We start from the raw sequence: 22531 nt of genomic DNA on the forward strand, positions 1-22531 counted from the left end.
AAATGTTTTTGAGAATTTTTGTTTTTCAAATAAAATTTTATTTTTGAAAATAATTAAACAGATTTTTTAAGAACTATTCTCAAACATTGTTTTTAAAAACATTTCTTGACTAGGGCTAAACAACTACTCTTAAACCTCTGAATCCTCACTTTGCTGTATGTTCCATCTGTTTCACCACTTGATAGAACTCGTGCCTGGATGTAATAAAAGCAATTGAGGTGATATCGATTTTAAGAGACAATTATGTGAGATATTGGGGTGTCGAGAGTTTAAAGGGAGAATAAAAGCAAGTGGAAGTTGGTGCAGCCAAATGAGATGTTAGAGGATGAAGGGTTTAGAGGGAGTCATAATAGAGCCAAAGGAGAGAATTTAGGAAAGTGGAAAATTTCTTCTTCTACCTTTAAATATAAAAATGTATATTGACATCACCTCTCCCCACCCTCATCTAAAACCAACCTCCTTTCAAGAGCTCATAGAAAAGTTCATACCGATTGAAATATTTAAATCTGAACCATCATATAAATTGCAACTGTTCAATGAAATCTCTCAATTCTTTGATTTTTTTTTTTATTGACCAATATGACTTAACTTTTACTAGGTCTATTTCAATCCCTTTCTTGACAAGCCTTTGACTCCAACCACCATTGAGATGTGTGATCAGATCCTTCAAGCTTTTGTTTACTAGGGAAAGCACATTAGCATTAAAGTGCTACATAAGATAATTTTGAAGGGTATAGGAGATTAATAAGCCATAACTATTTTAGAAAAATATTGATTTTTTTTGTGCAATATGGGTGGAACAATAATCTCTTTGATCAGGTCCACATAGTGTTACATTGCTAAAAGGTAAAGAGGGATAAACTCTCTTTACATACTGTACATTGTGAATAAGTATCCATATATGTTCTATGGTTTGCATATGCAGATATTTACTTAAAAGATAGGACAAATCACAATGATGTCCACCTGTCCTATGTTGGATACCATCAAATTGAGCTCTTCTTATCTCATCTCATAGAAGGAATCCATTGATGACTTCAAGCAAGCTCATCCATGAAATATTCTATAGTATGTGAATATGTAAAACCTCATGGCCACTTAAAGGGCATTTAGAGCATTTGATTCCAATCTTTCACCAATAACATGTAGATAGGCTTCTAACTGCTTTTAAGCTTTCTAAGTTGTGATGGTTTGTGATACAATCCACACCAAGAAATTGTGAAACTTGTGGATCAAGAATGACTCCAAGATCGTCTAGAAATCGATTTATATGAAACTGCGACCCGTTGCTCATATGGAAGCAATAACCTTGATATAATGAAGATGTCATAATCAATTATGGAAGGATTGATTAATAAGTCGAAGAAGAACGCCACGAAAATTGTTTTGATAAATTCATAGAGTTCTAAAACAACCAAACGAATTTTCTGTCACAAAATTATGAATGGAATTTGTATTGTTTTTCAATAAGCTAATGGATATTTATGTACAAAGAGGTCCACGAATTAGGCAACTAGAAAATCTCCAAATATCCTGCCTAGGATTCGTAGATAGCTAGAAAAAGGAAACTAAAACATCCTAAGTTTAATTCTGAAAATTGAAGGCCAATAAGGAAAGTATCTAAATTGGCATGCAAACCATACAACTCAGCAATAAAATATAATAATAAATAAAAAAGATAATTTAGCTATCTTAAAATGATTGCTTTAAATTTAGCTAGCCATTCTCCTTGATGAATCAAAATTGGGTAATCACCAATTTAGAAAACTCCACTAAATCCACGCAATTTGTGAGCTGTTCTCTTTGAGGGATTCTTCTAGCTTATTCAAAAGCTTGAATCATGGAAATCCAACCTTGTGGAACACTTGGAGTAGCTTCCTTAGGCCTCCACAAATTTACCTCAGCCCAAATGTTTTGAATCAGTCTATTGAAATTTTCCTCGGACTTTTTAGCTCGAGCCCTTGTAACCAGACCAATTGGAACTTGAATAGGATCTGCATTTCGTTGGTTAGTTATGCCCTCATCAGTTTGGATGCTCTATTAATATAAGATATTTTAATATGAAATTCGATGGTTCATTCACGATCATATGTTTATTGCCACAAGCTATATTCACCTTGTGGGAAAGAAAAATGCGAAGTTTGGATCGATCATAAGGGCTTGCAACCTTATACAGATGATTAGTTTCTAATTAATCTTTGTGATTTCACTATGAAAATTAGGATGAATTGTTTTATAATATGTTAACAAGTCAATAGCAGATATTCAAAATAAACTTTACTTGATGAAGAAGCATATACTGCAGCAGCAACATATGTTGACTTTGGAAGGGTTGATAAATTACAATTTTGTTTGAAAAGTGTTTTTGAAAATAGTTCTTAATTTTTTAAAAATCAGTATTGATATTTTGAGAATAAAAGTATGTTTTAGACATTGAAATGTTTTAAAACCATTTTTAATTTTTTAATTAGTGCTTCATTTTTAATAATTTTTCATACTTGTATAATTATTTTTTAAAATAATTTTTTAAAATAAATAAAATCGACTAAAAGATATTCTCATAAACAATTTCCTAATTTCTATTTTTCAAAACACAAATACCATTTCCCATTTTTTGATTGCCAAATTATTTTTTTTTTCTCAAAAATAAAAGTCAACAAATACCCTCAACAAGAAGTTAAAAGGCAAATAGCGTCCACTATCAGATTCCTAACTATTTGCACAGTTCAAACTACACTTCCTAACTAGTTGCACAATTCTTGAGTGATCTTGGTTCAACAGCCTTCTGTTGTTGGTGCAGTGCAGTTGTCGTCTATATTTTAAGTAATGCAAAAAGAATTACTCATAGATAGAAATTTATTACTACCCAAGAGGATGAAATTTGAGATGAGAAGCTGAGAAAGGAGAACACCCACTACACAGGCCATTCAAAGTGAGTTACACAACATAAATATACCCTAAAGCATTGGGCTAATTAGGGGACTCTCTGGCTCACATAGAGTATTATTTACTTTCTATGCTGCTTCATAACTATAGAGCTCGAAAGGTAGCCTTGGAACAATGGTGACCTCCAGTGGGGTTGCTTTGGGGGCAGTCAACCCAGGACTTTCAGTCATATCCACCGGTGAATCTGCAACCGCTCCCAATTCAAAACCATGAAGCAGTCTGGCTAGCGTCAGATGCGTCAACTCCAGTGCAAATGAGATTCCTGGGCATACCCTTCTACCTGAACCAAAGGGTAGAAGTTCATAATTTTTACCCCTAACATCCAAACCTGCATGCTTTGTCAGGAACCTCTCTGGTTGGAACTCCAAAGGGTCCAACCAGACTCTGGGGTCACGATGCAACTTCCAGAGATTAACCAAAAGGCGCGTCCCAGCTTGGATGTGAAAGCCAGCCACAGTGCAATCTTCCATGGCCTCATGTGGCAGGGAAAGTGGCCCAGGAGGGTACAATCGTAATGTTTCCTTGACGATGGCTTGCAAGTAGACGAGGTTTTTTATATCTGATCCATCCACTTGGCGATGCTTTCCCACATGGATTTCCAGCTCTGCTTGTGCTTTTTTTAGCGCATGGCGGTTGTTCAGTAGAAGAGAGAGGGCCCATGTAAGAGTGATAGATGTTGTGTCATTGCCAGCTAATATGAGGTTCTGCAATCAACAAATGATGTCGACTTCAATATGTGATCAGGAAAAGTTTACTTATCAGTAGTGAAATACCATGTTTAGCAGAATGATAAAACAAACCGTGAATAAGGAATCTAAGTGAAATTTGATCACCCCACCTGGTTTGTCATGATAAATACAGATGATAAAGCTATACTGGATTTGATGAATGCTTGTAGAAATGCGAGGAGGGTTTAGGAAATTGGGCAGAAAAAGTTGCAGAAATTATGATAGTAGATGGTGGTTTTTTTTCTTTTCGTTTCATGCTCAGGTTATGGAAGTAGCAGGGACATACCGAGCAAGTGCCCTTAATGATGGTGTCAGGATCACGACCAGAGAATTGGCCATCATCTATGACAGAAAGCATGGCATGTATGAAGTCTTGCTCAGCCCCATTGTCGTTCGCAGAAAGCCTATTCTGGCGATGCTCCTCCACCCAGCTTCCAAGCACATAATCCACCTCCTTAGCTACTCTCTTCATTTCAGCGGTAAACCCTTTCATCGTGTCCAACCAGCCGAGAAAAGGGATGACATCCGAGACCATGAACAGCCCCAGTAGAATAATGAAATCCTCAAAGGCCTTCTTGGCCCGTTTTGGCTCATCACCACAGGCATGGGTCCCAAAATACCGTTTCCCAGCAATTGCTCTCACCACTACGTTCAGTGCCAAGTTCCCAAATCTTTCCTTCATCTCCACCAAAGCGGGGCCGTCCTTGTTGCTTGCCCATTGCCCATAAAGCTCTTTTATTAAGATCTTGACTTCTGAGTCCTGGACATGCTTGTGCATCTCAAGCTGGCGGTTTGACAGCAGCTCAACCATGGCTAACTTCCGCACATCACGCCAGTATGGTCCATAAGGAGCAAAGACAAACGAGCCATGATCATAGCCTATGAGCTTTATTGCTAAGGATCTTGGTCGAGTTGCGAATACCTTGTCACTTGTAGTGTAACATTCCTTTGCTACTTCCCAGCTACTAACCACCAATGTTTTTTTGAGGCCAAGACGAACGCAAAAGATGGGTCCATACTTATCAGCCATGTCTCCAAGTGTCCGATGTAGCAGCTTGTCTGCTCCTAGAAGATGAAGGTGACCGATAAGAGGCCATCGCCCGGACGGCTCTGGTGGCCTTTTGCCTCTCTTCTTGTTCCCTTTGGCATTAAGTACTGTTGCCAACAACAGACAGATTGTAGCAAGAAGAAGCCCAAAAACTGTGATATCTTGAGGGCGAAGGGAGAATCCCATGACTAGATTGTACCAGAGTGAAGAGAAAGAGGGTCGGAGAGAGAAAAATGGTTTTCTATATATTCTGTTTTCACAGTTTTCTCTGTTCAGAACAGAGATATTTATACATACCAGGTCACACTTTCTGTGAGTGCTTCTTAGATGTAAAAAAAATATATAAAACGGGATTACATAGAGAAAAAATATAAATAAAAGGTGATTACATTGAGAAAATTGACAGGTCGAATTCATGTTCCACACATGTGCCATCCTAATACGGAAACTGTAGACAGCTGTCGATGATATAAAATGTGAAAGCTCCTTCGAAGTCTTATATATGATAGTTCTGAGTATGAAAAAACCCATCTCTTTGGCCAGTTGTTATGATGCATATTTGTTCATTGAAAATCACGTGGGAGTGTATCTAGCCCCACAGAAATTGATAGGTCCAGTCAAAGATTCGTGTTTTACAACAATTGATTAAAAGTATTTGGGTTAAAAAAATGTCATATCCTTTATCCATGTTCATGAGCAATAAATACAAATCAATCTAACAAACTTTCAGCATATGTCGTTGAAACTAAAGGTCCTTAACACTAGCGAAAGCAAAAATCAATACATCAACTTTTATTCTTCTACCACTACTTATGACTCATTCCAAACACGTGGTTATTAATTCCTCCTAATTCTTTGGCTAGAAGAGAATAGCAACTTAACTATGAAATGATCCCACAACGGCTTGAATGCATCCATGTGTTCATGCATGAAATTTTGGATTTATTTTGATGGCAAGTTGCGAACGTCGTGGCCATTCAAAGTCTTATCAGAAATGTGCATGAGATTGGGTGGGAAAATCCTCTCTCTTTCGTGTCATACTTATCCATATCAGGAAACTGCAAACACAAATATTTATATAAAAAAGCTAAGTTTGTACAAGCTTCCAAATAAGACCATTCTGCTGGTGGAAAAAATATATATATATATATATATACAAATCCCAATTGTGTTTCCCCCTACACTGAGTTGACTTAAAACATGAGCTAGGCCCAACCCAAACAAGAAACTTTGAAGCAGAAGCAAGAAAAATTATCAAATCAAATAACAACACAAGCATCAACATATGAACTCTATTTGATCGATGAAGATGATCATAATCAACTGATGTATAATCTTAAATAAGTCGGGGTATAGGCAACCAAGTAGACTCTGCATGAAGCAGCAGTAGAAAGATATTGAAGGTTTTGAGTTGACAAATCATTCAGAATGAGCTACACATGCATAACAAGAGCAGATTTAATCATATTCTCCTGAGTCCAAACATTTGTAGACGACACCGCCTGGGCTTGTGAGGGGAGTTTGTGAATTGGGCTGTAACTTCTTATGCCTAATTAATCACAATACAGCTTAGAAGATAACATTTGGAGTAGACTTTTCCGTCTTCATGCATGCTTGCTTAATAACCGTAGAGCTCGGAAGGTAGCCTTGGGAAAACGGTGACATCTAACGGGGTTGCTCTGGGAAGAGTCACCCCTGAACCTTCAGGGAGTGTTTGGCACGTCGGAATAGAGAATGAGAATAATATTTTGTTTCCTTTCCTATTTCTTAGTGGAATGGAATGAATTTGATGATTCCATTTCTAGCATTTGGATAAACTTAGGAATGCAAGATTGGAATGATTATTTGTTTCCATTCAAATATTTGATAATGATAGGAATGGAAATGAAAAAGAAATAAATTTACAATAATATCCTTACATATAATTTAAAATATTTTTTTTATTTTTACTTTTATTTAAAAAAAATAAAATTTGAGAGGTTTTTTGTTATTAAATAATAAGACTAAAATATATATATATATACTCAATAAATAAAAAATTAACCATAAAAAATCGTATAACCCTAATGCACAAATATTCAATTATTATTTTTATTAAAAATTTGAATAATTTGTCATGCTTAAATAGTTCTAAAATTATATTTTTCAAAAAAAAATTATTTATTATAATATTTAAATTCTCAAAGCTAGCAAATGTTTTTCCTATTTTCAAAAGAGGAAATAAAAGAATTCAAATTTATTATTAAAAAACCAAAAGTTTTGTTTTTTTCTTTTTATTTTTTTCCTAACCATTAAAAATTTTCAATATTATAAACACGTGAAATCGAAAAATCTTTTTCCAACCATTTCAATTTTTCTCTCCAGTTTCCATTAGTACAATAAATAAAAAATTAACCATAAAAAATTGTATAACCCTAATGCACAAATATTCAATTATTATTTTTATTAAAAATTTGAATAATTTGTCATGCTTAAGTAGTTCTAAAATTATATTTTTCAAAAAAAAAATTATTTATTATAATATTTAAATTCTCAAAGCTAGCAAATGTTTTTCCTATTTTCAAAAGAGGAAATAAAAGAATTCAAATTTATTATTAAAAAACCAAAAGTTTTGTTTTTTTCTTTTTATTTTTTTCCTAACCATTAAAAATTTTCAATATTATAAACACGTGAAATCGAAAAATCTTTTTCCAACCATTTCAATTTTTCTCTCCAGTTTCCATTAATACAATAAATAAAAAATTAACCATAAAAAATTGTATAACCCTAATGCACAAATATTCAATTATTATTTTTATTAAAAATTTGAATAATTTGTCATGCTTAAGTAGTTCTAAAATTATATTTTTCAAAAAAAAAATTATTTATTATAATATTTAAATTCTCAAAGCTAGCAAATGTTTTTCCTATTTTCAAAAGAGGAAATAAAAGAATTCAAATTTATTATTAAAAAACCAAAAGTTTTGTTTTTTTCTTTTTATTTTTTTCCTAACCATTAAAAATTTTCAATATTATAAACACGTGAAATCGAAAAATCTTTTTCCAACCATTTCAATTTTTCTCTCCAGTTTCCATTAGTACAATAAATAAAAAATTAACCATAAAAAATCGTATAACCCTAATGCACAAATATTCAATTATTATTTTTATTAAAAATTTGAATAATTTGTCATGCTTAAGTAGTTCTAAAATTATATTTTTCAAAAAAAAAATTATTTATTATAATATTTAAATTCTCAAAGCTAGCAAATGTTTTTCCTATTTTCAAAAGAGGAAATAAAAGAATTCAAATTTATTATTAAAAAACCAAAAGTTTTGTTTTTTTCTTTTTATTTTTTTCCTAACCATTAAAAATTTTCAATATTATAAACACGTGAAATCGAAAAATCTTTTTCCAACCATTTCAATTTTTCTCTCCAGTTTCCATTAGTACAATAAATAAAAAATTAACCATAAAAAATCGTATAACCCTAATGCACAAATATTCAATTATTATTTTTATTAAAAATTTGAATAATTTGTCATGCTTAAGTAGTTCTAAAATTATATTTTTCAAAAAAAAATTATTTATTATAATATTTAAATTCTCAAAGCTAGCAAATGTTTTTCCTATTTTCAAAAGAGGAAATAAAAGAATTCAAATTTATTATTAAAAAACCAAAAGTTTTGTTTTTTTCTTTTTATTTTTTTCCTAACCATTAAAAATTTTCAATATTATAAACACGTGAAATCGAAAAATCTTTTTCCAACCATTTCAATTTTTCTCTCCAGTTTCCATTAATACAATAAATAAAAAATTAACCATAAAAAATTGTATAACCCTAATGCACAAATATTCAATTATTATTTTTATTAAAAATTTGAATAATTTGTCATGCTTAAGTAGTTCTAAAATTATATTTTTCAAAAAAAAAATTATTTATTATAATATTTAAATTCTAAAAGCTAGCAAATGTTTTTCCTATTTTCAAAAGAGGAAATAAAAGAATTCAAATTTATTATTAAAAAACCAAAAGTTTTGTTTTTTTCTTTTTATTTTTTTCCTAACCATTAAAAATTTTCAATATTATAAACACGTGAAATCGAAAAATCTTTTTCCAACCATTTCAATTTTTCTCTCCAGTTTCCGTTAGTACAATAAATAAAAAATTAACCATAAAAAATCGTATAACCCTAATGCACAAATATTCAATTATTATTTTTATTAAAAATTTGAATAATTTGTCATGCTTAAGTAGTTCTAAAATTATATTTTTCAAAAAAAATTATTTATTATAATATTTAAATTCTCAAAGCTAGCAAATGTTTTTCCTATTTTCAAAAGAGGAAATAAAAGAATTCAAATTTATTATTAAAAAACCAAAAGTTTTGTTTTTTTCTTTTTATTTTTTTCCTAACCATTAAAAATTTTCAATATTATAAACACGTGAAATCGAAAAATCTTTTTCCAACCATTTCAATTTTTCTCTCCAGTTTCCATTAATACAATAAATAAAAAATTAACCATAAAAAATTGTATAACCCTAATGCACAAATATTCAATTATTATTTTTATTAAAAATTTGAATAATTTGTCATGCTTAAGTAGTTCTAAAATTATATTTTTCAAAAAAAAAATTATTTATTATAATATTTAAATTCTAAAAGCTAGCAAATGTTTTTCCTATTTTCAAAAAAGGAAATAAAAGAATTCAAATTTATTATTAAAAAACCAAAAGTTTTGTTTTTTTCTTTTTATTTTTTTCCTAACCATTAAAAATTTTCAATATTATAAACACGTGAAATCGAAAAATCTTTTTCCAACCATTTCAATTTTTCTCTCCAGTTTCCATTAGTACAATAAATAAAAAATTAACCATAAAAAATCGTATAACCCTAATGCACAAATATTCAATTATTATTTTTATTAAAAATTTGAATAATTTGTCATGCTTAAGTAGTTCTAAAATTATATTTTTCAAAAAAAATTATTTATTATAATATTTAAATTCTCAAAGCTAGCAAATGTTTTTCCTATTTTCAAAAGAGGAAATAAAAGAATTCAAATTTATTATTAAAAAACCAAAAGTTTTGTTTTTTTCTTTTTATTTTTTTCCTAACCATTAAAAATTTTCAATATTATAAACACGTGAAATCGAAAAATCTTTTTCCAACCATTTCAATTTTTCTCTCCAGTTTCCATTAATACAATAAATAAAAAATTAACCATAAAAAATTGTATAACCCTAATGCACAAATATTCAATTATTATTTTTATTAAAAATTTGAATAATTTGTCATGCTTAAGTAGTTCTAAAATTATATTTTTCAAAAAAAAAATTATTTATTATAATATTTAAATTCTAAAAGCTAGCAAATGTTTTTCCTATTTTCAAAAGAGGAAATAAAAGAATTCAAATTTATTATTAAAAAACCAAAAGTTTTGTTTTTTTCTTTTTATTTTTTTCCTAACCATTAAAAATTTTCAATATTATAAACACGTGAAATCGAAAAATCTTTTTCCAACCATTTCAATTTTTCTCTCCAGTTTCCATTAGTACAATAAATAAAAAATTAACCATAAAAAATCGTATAACCCTAATGCACAAATATTCAATTATTATTTTTATTAAAAATTTGAATAATTTGTCATGCTTAAGTAGTTCTAAAATTATATTTTTCAAAAAAAATTATTTATTATAATATTTAAATTCTCAAAGCTAGCAAATGTTTTTCCTATTTTCAAAAGAGGAAATAAAAGAATTCAAATTTATTATTAAAAAACCAAAAGTTTTGTTTTTTTCTTTTTATTTTTTTCCTAACCATTAAAAATTTTCAATATTATAAACACGTGAAATCGAAAAATCTTTTTCCAACCATTTCAATTTTTCTCTCCAGTTTCCATTAATACAATAAATAAAAAATTAACCATAAAAAATTGTATAACCCTAATGCACAAATATTCAATTATTATTTTTATTAAAAATTTGAATAATTTGTCATGCTTAAGTAGTTCTAAAATTATATTTTTCAAAAAAAAAATTATTTATTATAATATTTAAATTCTAAAAGCTAGCAAATGTTTTTCCTATTTTCAAAAGAGGAAATAAAAGAATTCAAATTTATTATTAAAAAACCAAAAGTTTTGTTTTTTTCTTTTTATTTTTTTCCTAATCATTAAAAATTTTCAATATTATAAACACGTGAAATCGAAAAATCTTTTTCCAACCATTTCAATTTTTCTCTCCAGTTTCCATTAGTACAATAAATAAAAAATTAACCATAAAAAATCGTATAACCCTAATGCACAAATATTCAATTATTATTTTTATTAAAAATTTGAATAATTTGTCATGCTTAAGTAGTTCTAAAATTATATTTTTCAAAAAAAAATTATTTATTATAATATTTAAATTCTCAAAGCTAGCAAATGTTTTTCCTATTTTCAAAAGAGGAAATAAAAGAATTCAAATTTATTATTAAAAAACCAAAAGTTTTGTTTTTTTCTTTTTATTTTTTTCCTAACCATTAAAAATTTTCAATATTATAAACACGTGAAATCGAAAAATCTTTTTCCAACCATTTCAATTTTTCTCTCCAGTTTCCATTAATACAATAAATAAAAAATTAACCATAAAAAATTGTATAACCCTAATGCACAAATATTCAATTATTATTTTTATTAAAAATTTGAATAATTTGTCATGCTTAAGTAGTTCTAAAATTATATTTTTCAAAAAAAAAATTATTTATTATAATATTTAAATTCTCAAAGCTAGCAAATGTTTTTCCTATTTTCAAAAGAGGAAATAAAAGAATTCAAATTTATTATTAAAAAACCAAAAGTTTTGTTTTTTTCTTTTTATTTTTTTCCTAACCATTAAAAATTTTCAATATTATAAACACGTGAAATCGAAAAATCTTTTTCCAACCATTTCAATTTTTCTCTCCAATTTCCATTAATACAATAAATAAAAAATTAACCATAAAAAATTGTATAACCCTAATGCACAAATATTCAATTATTATTTTTATTAAAAATTTGAATAATTTGTCATGCTTAAGTAGTTCTAAAATTATATTTTTCAAAAAAAAAATTATTTATTATAATATTTAATTTCTCAAAGCTAGCAAATGTTTTTCCTATTTTCAAAAGAGGAAATAAAAGAATTCAAATTTATTATTAAAAAACCAAAAGTTTTGTTTTTTTCTTTTTATTTTTTTCCTAACCATTAAAAATTTTCAATATTATAAACACGTGAAATCGAAAAATCTTTTTCCAACCATTTCAATTTTTCTCTCCAATTTCCATTAGTACAACAAATAAAAAATTAACCATAAAAAATCGTATAACCCTAATGCACAAATATTCAATTATTATTTTTATTAAAAATTTGAATAATTTGTCTTGCTTAAGTAGTTCTAAAATTATATTTTTCAAAAAAAAATTATTTATTATAATATTTAAATTCTCAAAGCTAGCAAATGTTTTTCCTATTTTCAAAAGAGGAAATAAAAGAATTCAAATTTATTATTAAAAAACCAAAAGTTTTGTTTTTTTCTTTTTATTTTTTTCCTAACCATTAAAAATTTTCAATATTATAAACACGTGAAATCGAAAAATCTTTTTCCAACCATTTCAATTTTTCTCTCCAGTTTCCATTAATACAATAAATAAAAAATTAACCATAAAAAATTGTATAACCCTAATGCACAAATATTCAATTATTATTTTTATTAAAAATTTGAATAATTTGTCATGCTTAAGTAGTTCTAAAATTATATTTTTAAAAAAAAAATTATTTATTATAATATTTAAATTCTCAAAGCTAGCAAATGTTTTTCCTATTTTCAAAAGAGGAAATAAAAGAATTCAAATTTATTATTAAAAAACCAAAAGTTTTGTTTTTTTCTTTTTATTTTTTTCCTAACCATTAAAAATTTTCAATATTATAAACACGTGAAATCGAAAAATCTTTTTCCAACCATTTCAATTTTTCTCTCCAGTTTCCATTAATACAATAAATAAAAAATTAACCATAAAAAATTGTATAACCCTAATGCACAAATATTCAATTATTATTTTTATTAAAAATTTGAATAATTTGTCATGCTTAAGTAGTTCTAAAATTATATTTTTCAAAAAAAAAATTATTTATTATAATATTTAATTTCTCAAAGCTAGCAAATGTTTTTCCTATTTTCAAAAGAGGAAATAAAAGAATTCAAATTTATTATTAAAAAACCAAAAGTTTTGTTTTTTTCTTTTTATTTTTTTCCTAACCATTAAAAATTTTCAATATTATAAACACGTGAAATCGAAAAATCTTTTTCCAACCATTTCAATTTTTCTCTCCAGTTTCCATTAGTACAATAAATAAAAAATTAACCATAAAAAATCGTATAACCCTAATGCACAAATATTCAATTATTATTTTTATTAAAAATTTGAATAATTTGTCATGCTTAAGTAGTTCTAAAATTATATTTTTCAAAAAAAAATTATTTATTATAATATTTAAATTCTCAAAGCTAGCAAATGTTTTTCCTATTTTCAAAAGAGGAAATAAAAGAATTCAAATTTATTATTAAAAAACCAAAAGTTTTGTTTTTTTCTTTTTATTTTTTTCCTAACCATTAAAAATTTTCAATATTATAAACACGTGAAATCGAAAAATCTTTTTCCAACCATTTCAATTTTTCTCTCCAGTTTCCATTAATACAATAAATAAAAAATTAACCATAAAAAATTGTATAACCCTAATGCACAAATATTCAATTATTATTTTTATTAAAAATTTGAATAATTTGTCATGCTTAAGTAGTTCTAAAATTATATTTTTCAAAAAAAAAATTATTTATTATAATATTTAAATTCTCAAAGCTAGCAAATGTTTTTCCTATTTTCAAAAGAGGAAATAAAAGAATTCAAATTTATTATTAAAAAACCAAAAGTTTTGTTTTTTTCTTTTTATTTTTTTCCTAACCATTAAAATTTTTCAATATTATAAACACGTGAAATCGAAAAATCTTTTTCCAACCATTTCAATTTTTCTCTCCAGTTTCCATTAATACAAGATAAAGAAACATCAAAGATTCCAAACATAAATTAATAAATAAAAAATTAATCGATTTATAGAGAAAGAATAAACACATATAAAGAAGTAGAAGAAGAAAGAGAAAATAAAGTAAACCTGATCGAAGATGTAGAAGGGAGTTTTTAGAACCTAGTTGTAGCAAACAATGAAGAATCTTAGATCCAACAATCAAAATGAACATCCAAAACCCTATAAATTAGAAATTGATTTTTTTTTTTTTAAATATCGTGGAAGGTTTAATTGATTCAATTTGGAAGAATCACTTCTTGCAGAGAATTGGATGATGAGTGGGTCTCTAGCTTTGCAAAGAAGATAAGAAGTGGATGATGAATGGATTTCTACCTTTACAAAGAAGATAAACATCGGGTTTGAAAAACAAGATAAGAGGGTAAAATAGTAATTTAGGTTATTTTATATTATCAAATAGGTTTAATAAATCAGAATACCACCTACTTTTAATGAATGCAAATCCGACTCATAAGTTGGATTTGATTTCTGCCGGAATAATTTTTTATTTCATTTCTGCCTTCTTAACATTTATCCAAACATAGGAATAAGGGAGAAAAGGAATGAGATGTCTATTCCCACTCCCTATTCCTGTGTACCAAACACCCCCCTCAGTCCTATCCACTGGTAAATCCGCAACCACTCCCAATTCAAAACCATGAAGCAGTCTGGCTAGTGTCAGATGCACGACCTCAAGCGCAAATGAGATTCCTGGGCATACCCTTCTGCCTGACCCAAATGGCAGAAATTCAAAATTTCGACCCCTAACATCCAAATCCACATGCTTCGTTAGAAACCTCTCAGGTTGGAACTCCAAAGGATCCGACCAAATTCTGGGGTCCCTGTGCAACTTCCAGAGGTTAACCAAAAGGCGCGTCCCAGCTTGGATGTGGAAGCCTGCCACGGTGCAATCCTCCATGGCCTCACGTGGCACTGAAAGCGGTGCAGCAGGGTACAGTCGTAATTAAGGTTTCCTTGATGATGGCTTGCAAGTAGACTAGGTTCTTTATGTCTGACTCATCCACTTGGCGATGCTTTCCCACTTTGATGTCTAACTCATCTTGTGCTCTTTTTAGAGTGCTGGGATTGTTCATTAGCGGACAGAGGGCACAGGTCAGTGTGATCACTGTTGAATCAAAGCCGCCTATATAAGAGTCTACATCAACATTACATCCATGTTGGTCTTTTGAGCCGGTGATATGGCTCCTTTGATCAGTATGTGTTAAAAAATAGTGAGTCTAGCTGTCGGTAGAACAATTTAAAAGTTTATCATAGTTTTCATTATTCCCAGAAAATTTGTCAAAGAAAGTTGAGAGTTAATAATCAGTCCTGAAATAGCAAGTATAACAGGACAAAACAAATCATGATGGAGGTTTGCTGTTTCCATACAGAAGTGTGTGGAGGTTTATGGAATTTGACCAAGGAAAGTAGAAGAAACATACCAAGCAAGTAGCCTTAATGACGGTGTCATGGTCATGATCAGAGAACTGACCATCCTCAATAACAGACAGCATGACATGGATGAAGTCTTGCACAGCCTCGTTCACGCTTCCAGAGAACCTCTTCCGGCGATGCTCCTCCACCCAGCTTCCCAGCACCTGATCCACCTCCCTAGCTATTCTCTTCATTTTTGCCGTATATCCTCTCACAGTCTCCAACCAGCCAAGGGAGGGAATTGCATCAGAAACCATAAATATCCTCGACAGATATAACAAATCTTCAAGGGCCTTCCGGCACCGTCTTGACTCATAGTCATTTGTAACGGTGCCAAAATACCGTTTCCCACCTACTTCGCTCACCATTACATTTGTTGCCTGTTGGAAAGTCAATCTTCCTAAATCTTCCATATTAAGAATAGATGATCTGTATGTGTTAGTTTTCCTATTGTAATTCCTGACTTATAGCTGGATAGTCTAGAATATGGTAAGCTGATTCCTGACTTGTAGAAAAAGATCTCAAACCTCCTTATATAAATACACACTTCAACATCAATAATATTAATTCAGCCAATTCTTCTTCTTTTCATGGTATCAGAGCAGGACTAAAATCCTGATTCATTGCTGCACTCTAATCTCTCGTGTAGCATCTCTTTTCTTCAATCATCATAGCAAAATCAGAGATTCCTACGGATTTCTCAAAGGCAGATCTCTCCAATCCCTATTTCACTCACCATTCAAATCACCTAGGTTTGGTTTTGATTTCCAAATCTTTGAATGGAGACAATTATTCGGCTTGGAAAAGGGCTATGATTTTAGCTTTAAATTCCAAGAACAAATTGGGTTTTGTTAATGGCTCGATCAAGGCTCCTTCAGAAGAAATTGATCCTGAAGGTTATGCGACTTGGTCACGGTGTAATGACATGGTTCACTCCTGGATCGTCAATACTCTCAATCCAGAAATTGCGGACAGTGTAATCTATTATTCTACTGCTCATGAAGTTTGGGAAGATCTCTGTGAGCGATTCTCTCAGAGCAATGCGCCTCGCATCTTTGAAATTCAGCGAGATATTGCTTGTCTTCGACAAGAGCAACTCTCTGTCTCTGCCTATTACACAAAATTGAAAGGCTTGTGGGATGAACTGGCTTCCTACAACGCTGCATCACATGGGGCACAACAAGATCAACAAAAATTGATGCAATTTCTGATGGGTTTGAATGAATCTTACAGTGTTATTCGCGGGCAAATCCTCCTGATGAATTCTCTCCCTTCTGTTCGCCAAGCATACTCCTCTGTCTCTCAAGAAGAAAAGCAACGCCTTCTCACTTCGACGAACGCAGCAGCGGAATCTGCCGCAAGTGCTGCTATGGCCGTGCGCAGCAACGGCAAGTCTTCGGCAACTTGGAAGGACGGAATAGATCGATCGAACACAGGAAGGATGGAACCGACTGATCGCCCCTCTGGTTCTCAAAATTTTCGGCTGAATCGATCTTCTCAAGGACAAGATGGTAGACCATTTTTTGATCAAGATCGGCGCCGCATGGGTTCTAGAAGAGGATGCCTCCAGTGCTCGTATTGTGGAGATATGGGTCATTGGGTCCAAAAGTGTTTTCAACTACATGGATACCCACCAGACCATCCTAAAACAAGAATGAACTTAGGCTCAAACTCAAATCGGAATAAAAGTTTTTCTGCGGCTAACCAAGTTTCTGAGGCAGATGAAGGGAAACCTGCAGTTGCATTGTCAGAAGCCCAACTCAAGCAACTTTTGTCACTTCTTAATAACCAAGATGAAAACTCTAGTTCCAAAGTGAATGCGGTAACAAAGCCAGGTTTGTCCAAAGTCGCTTCCCACAATTGGATTATTGATAGTGGGGCGACGAATCATATTACTTCATCCTCTAAGCTATTGCATAAAGATAAAAATTGCTCGTTACCGCCCGTATTGTTGCCTAGTGGAGAAAAAACGAATATTGTTACGAAATGGACTTTGCCTTTGAATTCCGTTTATTATCTGCATGATGTTTTATCTGTGCCTACATTCAAAGTTGATTTAATATCAGTTAGTCGTTTGACAAGAGGTCTAAATTGTTCAGTGACGTTTTTCCCTTATTGGTGTATTTTGCAGGATCTGGCTACGAGAAGGACGATTGGTTTGGGTAAACAACGTGACGGACTATACTATTTGGTGGCACTAGTGACGGAGAAATCTTTAACCAACCATTCCTCATCCATAAACCAACCAGCTTGCAATCTCGCCATCTCTTCCACCGATCTCTGGCACAGTCGCTTAGGCCATGTATCACCTTCTCGTTTGAGTTTCATTGCCAAGAATTTTTTGAATTTTTCTGTTCAGTCCAATAATGATTGCTCTATATGTCACTTGGCTAAGCAAAGTCGTTTACCTTTTGGTACTAGTGCTATTTCTTCTACAAAACCTTTTGAGATTATTCATTGTGACATTTGGGGTCGTTATCGACACCCTTCTCTGTTTGGTGCCTATTACTTTCTCACTATTGTCGATGATTATACACGTTTCACTTGGATATTTTTAATGCGACATAAAGATGAAGCACAATCACTTTTAAAACGTTTCTTCAGCTATGTGTTCACACAATTTGAATTTCGCATTAAAACTTTTCGAAGTGACAATGGTAGAGAATTTACCTCACTTCGTTCCTTTTTTCAAGATAATGGTGTCATCTTTCAACATTCTTGTGTTTACACGCCTCAACAAAATGGGGTTGTGGAACGCAAACATCGTCATATTTTACAAGTAGCCCGAGCTTTGAAATTCCATGCTCAAGTTCCCACTCAATTTTGGAGGGAGTGTGCTCTCATTGCCGTACACATCATCAATCGGTTACCTTCACCAGTATTGTCTTTCAAAACTCATTTTGAATTGCTTTACTCAAAACCACCTTCTTACTCCCATCTCCGTGTTTTCGGATGTTTAGCCTATGCCACCAATGTTCACACCTCTCACAAATTTGATTACCGTGCCATGCCATCCATTTTCATCGGTTATCCTGTTGGTCAGAAAGCATACAAATTATCTGATTTATCAACCAAAAAGGTCTTTACTAGCCGAGATGTCAAATTTCATGAAGATATTTTTCCTTATGTCTCTCTCAAGCCCAACTCTACTCTCCCTTCGTTGACCCATAATTCTGGTCCAATCCCCTTGGTGGCCCATGACATCTCTTCCTCCCTTGACTCTACTTCTCATGCACTTTCCCCTCTTCTTTCCAACCACACAAGCACACCGTTTCCCACCACAAAAAATGACAACTTTTCCTCTCCTTCTCGACCTTCCGAACTCATTATCGAACCTTCTTCTCAGATTGATCCAAACCCTTCACCACCGCCTTCTACAACTCTAGTATCGCCTTCTCCGGTGCCACCGTTTGCATCCATCTCGTCCGCTCCTCCAGCTGAGACACCCATCTTTTCACCAGAAACACACTCACCCAAACCAGCCACTCCGCTCCGTCGCTCCAACCGCCATATCGCCCTGCCAATCAAGCTCCACGATTATGTTTGCTCCCACGTTTCCTCCAATCAATCGTCTTCCTTGATTCCAGGTCCAACTAAAGGTACAAGATATCCACTGGCCAATTATGTTTCTTATCACAGATATAAGCCTGCATATAGATCTTTTGTTGCTCAACATAGTGCTGTCACTGAACCTAGGTCTTATTCGGAAGCAGCCACTCATCCTGAGTGGCAGGAGGCAATGCGTTCTGAATTGCAGGCTCTCCAAGCTAATGGCACTTGGTCTCTCACTCCACTTCCGGCTGGCAAGACACCAATTGGCTGTCGATGGGTGTATAAAATTAAACACCGTTCAGATGGGTCTATTGAGCGTTACAAAGCACGATTGGTAGCGAAAGGCTTTACTCAATTAGAAGGTGTCGATTATCAGGATACCTTTTCCCCCACCGCCAAGATCATATCTGTCTGCTGCTTGCTTGCATTGGCCGCAGCCCATGGCTGGTCTCTTCATCAAATGGATGTTAACAACACTTTTCTTCATGGCGACTTACATGAGGAAATATATATGTCTCCGCCGCTAGGGCTTCGGCAACAGGGGGAGGAAAACTTGGTATGTCGCCTTCATAAATCACTCTACGGTCTGAAACAAGCTTCTCGCCAGTGGTTCGCCAAGTTCTCAGAAGCTATTCAATCTGCCGGTTATGCACAATCTCGAGCCGATTATTCTTTGTTCACTAGAAAATAAGGCAAGTCCTTTACTGCCCTCTTGATATATGTTGATGATATTCTGATTACTGGAAATGATCCTGTGAGCATTGCTACAACAAAAAAAATTTCTGCATAGTCATTTTCATCTCAAAGATCTGGGTGATTTAAAATACTTTCTTGGCATTGAAGTTTCTGCTTCTAAAAATGGTATTTTTATTTTCCAACGTAAGTATGCATTAGAGATTATTGAGGATGCAGGATTATTGGGCGCTGCCCCTATTGATACACCTATGGAACGAGGATTGAAATTGTCTGATAAGAGCGATTTGCTCAAGGATCAAGGTCGTTATAGGAGATTGGTTGGAAGGTTAATATATCTAACTGTGTCGAGGCCAGATATCACTTATGCAGTTCATGTGTTAAGCCGGTTTATGCATCAACCGAGAAAGGCTCATATGGAAGCAGCGTTCAGAGTTGTACGTTATCTCAAGAATGCACCTGGTCAGGGTATGTTCTTCTCTTCGAATAATGATTTCAGATTGAGAGCCTACTGTGATTCTGATTGGGCAGGTTGTCCACTTACTAGAAGGTCCACTACAGGCTACTATGTATTCCTTGGACTTTCATTGATTTCTTGGAGATCAAAGCGACAGAAAACAGTGTCACTCTCTTCAGCCGAAGCAGAGTATCGTGCAATGACAGGAGATTGTTGTGAGTTGACATGGCTTCGGTACCTTTTGAAAGATTTGGGTGTTTTACATCAGGAACTTGCCTTGCTGTATTGTGACAACAAGGCAGCGTTGCACATTGTAGCCAACCCTATTTTCCATGAGCGTACTAGACACATTGAGATGGATTGTCACTATATTAGGGACAAGATCCAAGATGGTTCCATTATTACAAGACATGTGAGCTCAGCGCACCAACTTGCAGACATTCTGACTAAACCATTGGGAAAGGAGATTTTTGCTCCTATGATTCGCAAGTTGGGAGTGTAGGATATCCACTCTCCAACTTGAGGGGGAGTGTTGGAAAGTCAATCTTCCTAAATCTTCCATATTAAGAATAGATGATCTGTATATGTTAGTTTTCCTATTGTAATTCTTGACTTATAGCTGGATAGTTTAGAATATGGTAAGCTGATGTCTGACTTGTAGAAAAAGATCTCAAACCTCCTTGTATAAATACACACTTCAACATCAATAATATTAATTCAGCCAATTCTTCTTCTTTTCATTGCCAGGTGCCAACATTTCTCCTTCATCACGACCAAGGCAGGCCTGTCCCCATTTTGTATCCATTGCCCGTAGAGCTCTTTGATGAAAAGCTTGACTTCTGAGTCCCGGACATGGTTGAGTAACTCAAGCTGGCGGTTTAAGAGGAGCTCAACCGAGACCAGCTTCCTTACCTCATGCCAGTATGGCCCGTAATGAGAGAAGCCAAACATGGCATGGTCATAGCCCATGAGCTTTCCTGCGAAGGATCTGGGTCGAGTGTCAAATGCTTTGTCCATGGTAGTGAAACATTCTTTTGCTGGGTCCTAGCTGCTAACCAAAAAAGTTTTGCGCAGGCCAATATGAAAGCAAAAGATTGGTCCATACTTATCTGCCATGGCTCCAAATGATTGATGTTAGGGCTTGCCTGCTCATAGAAGATGAAGGTGTCCGATTAAAGGCCATGCCTTGGATGGTTCTGGTGCCCTTTTGCCTTTGTTCTTGTTCCCTTCGGCTTTAATCAACCACAAACAGAAGGCCAAAAACGATGATCCCTCGAAACTGAAGCCATGACTCAATAGAAATGAAAATGTTTTAGGGAGAAGATGTTAAGATATGGACTCACACATATTTAACAATGTTATATGACTAAGCTATTCCCCTTTTGATATTTATTTTGTATCAGTTTTACATAGTATGGGTCACCTTATGTGTAGAGTCCATTGCCATCACGAGCCTTAGATGATGGGCCTAAGACTCGTGAGGCCTAATAGCCAAAGGGTATGGTCCTAAGGCAGGAGGGTATAAAACCAAAGGCTAAGTGTCTGTTCAATCGAATCACATAATTTGAAATAAGAACAGACTTGTTTTCTCTCCCACTCCCATCGTCAGAGAGAATCCAGAAGGAGGTGATGCCCTCCACAGCCTTAGAAGATCCATACCTTGTTCATTCAACACTCAAAATGGAATCAGGTTAGTTCAGTATGTTCCTTTCTATAGAAATGTTTGACATAATTTCTTCATATGATTCAACATGCAATTTCTGTCTAATAATTGGATACAAGCAAAATGGAGTTTCAACATAAGAATCACTTCCCACTACCATATATATATCTCTAATGTTCTGCCTATACTAGGAAAAGGATTCCAAGATCCTTAGAAAAGAAAAAGAAAAAAAAAATTTCTTTTCTGTAAATTCAGCTCTGTTCTTTTCCTTTCTGTTCTTCAGCTAACTGATTTTGAATTTTGAAGAACCAACCCTGAAAAAGGATGATCACCTTCTTGGTAATGGGTCTGTTGTTTATTCATGGACGGCTGCATTTAAATTTAAATATGCTTGAATGAGTGGGTTTGGTGCCTAAATAAAACCATGGAATCTTCTGTTTTGTCTATAGTTCTAATGCGTTCCAGCACTAAGTAACAAAAGTGCTCCTGTTTATTTAGACAATAGCATGAGAGTAGGGCCTAGTAACTACTGTGTTTAAAACGTTAACGGCTGGGTAAGGATTCTTTAAAGTTAGAGTACTTCTTGTTCTAGCTTAAAAAAATATTTTTGACCAAAAAAAAAAAAATAAAACTAGATAAAATTTAGACAAGGGTTTTAAAAAGTTAAAAAATCACCTGTAATTCTTTGGACATGTTTATAGTGTTTTTAGAAAGTATTTTTAATATTTTTAACATTTAAAATTTTTTATCTTTCAAGTATTAAAGATATTAGAAATACTTTCTATAATTACTTTCAAACACTCTTAAAACAATAGTGAAAATGCGCTTGAAAGTATTTATATTCAAAATTTCTTTAATAATAATGTTTTCTTATAAAATATTATTTTTCAGAAAATCATCTCAAGTGTTTTTCTAAAAAATGATTTT

The 22531-nt window shown here is 32.3% G+C and overlaps 1 protein-coding gene and 1 pseudogene across 1 annotated transcript; both read right to left on the reverse strand.

The window, feature by feature from the left end:
- Positions 1-2838: 2838 nt before the first annotated feature.
- Positions 2839-5172, reverse strand: LOC100260664 (cytochrome P450 CYP82D47). The gene is made up of 2 exons (XM_002284774.5): positions 3961-5172; positions 2839-3650 (listed from the first exon to the last, which is right to left on the reverse strand). Exons 1-2 carry the CDS (start codon positions 5155-5157, stop codon positions 3015-3017), a joined length of 1833 nt encoding a protein of 610 aa, XP_002284810.3. The 5' UTR covers positions 5158-5172; the 3' UTR covers positions 2839-3014.
- A 1168-nt stretch (positions 5173-6340) lies between these two features.
- LOC100241857 (cytochrome P450 CYP82D47-like) lies at positions 6341-21237 on the reverse strand (annotated as a pseudogene).
- Positions 21238-22531: the final 1294 nt, after the last annotated feature.

Source organism: Vitis vinifera, chromosome 3 (assembly GCF_030704535.1).
Source record: "Vitis vinifera cultivar Pinot Noir 40024 chromosome 3, ASM3070453v1".
Lineage (NCBI taxonomy): Eukaryota > Viridiplantae > Streptophyta > Magnoliopsida > Vitales > Vitaceae > Vitis > Vitis vinifera.

Bases quoted from the DNA above. Each gene is read 5' to 3' on its own strand.
- LOC100260664 (XM_002284774.5), bottom strand. From the start codon at position 5,157: ATGGCACATGTGTGGAACATGAATTCGACCTGTCAATTTTCTCAATGT. The intron at 3,651-3,960 runs GTATGTCCCTGC...TGTTGATTGCAG, and splicing joins TCATTAAGGGCACTTGCTCG to AACCTCATATTAGCTGGCAA.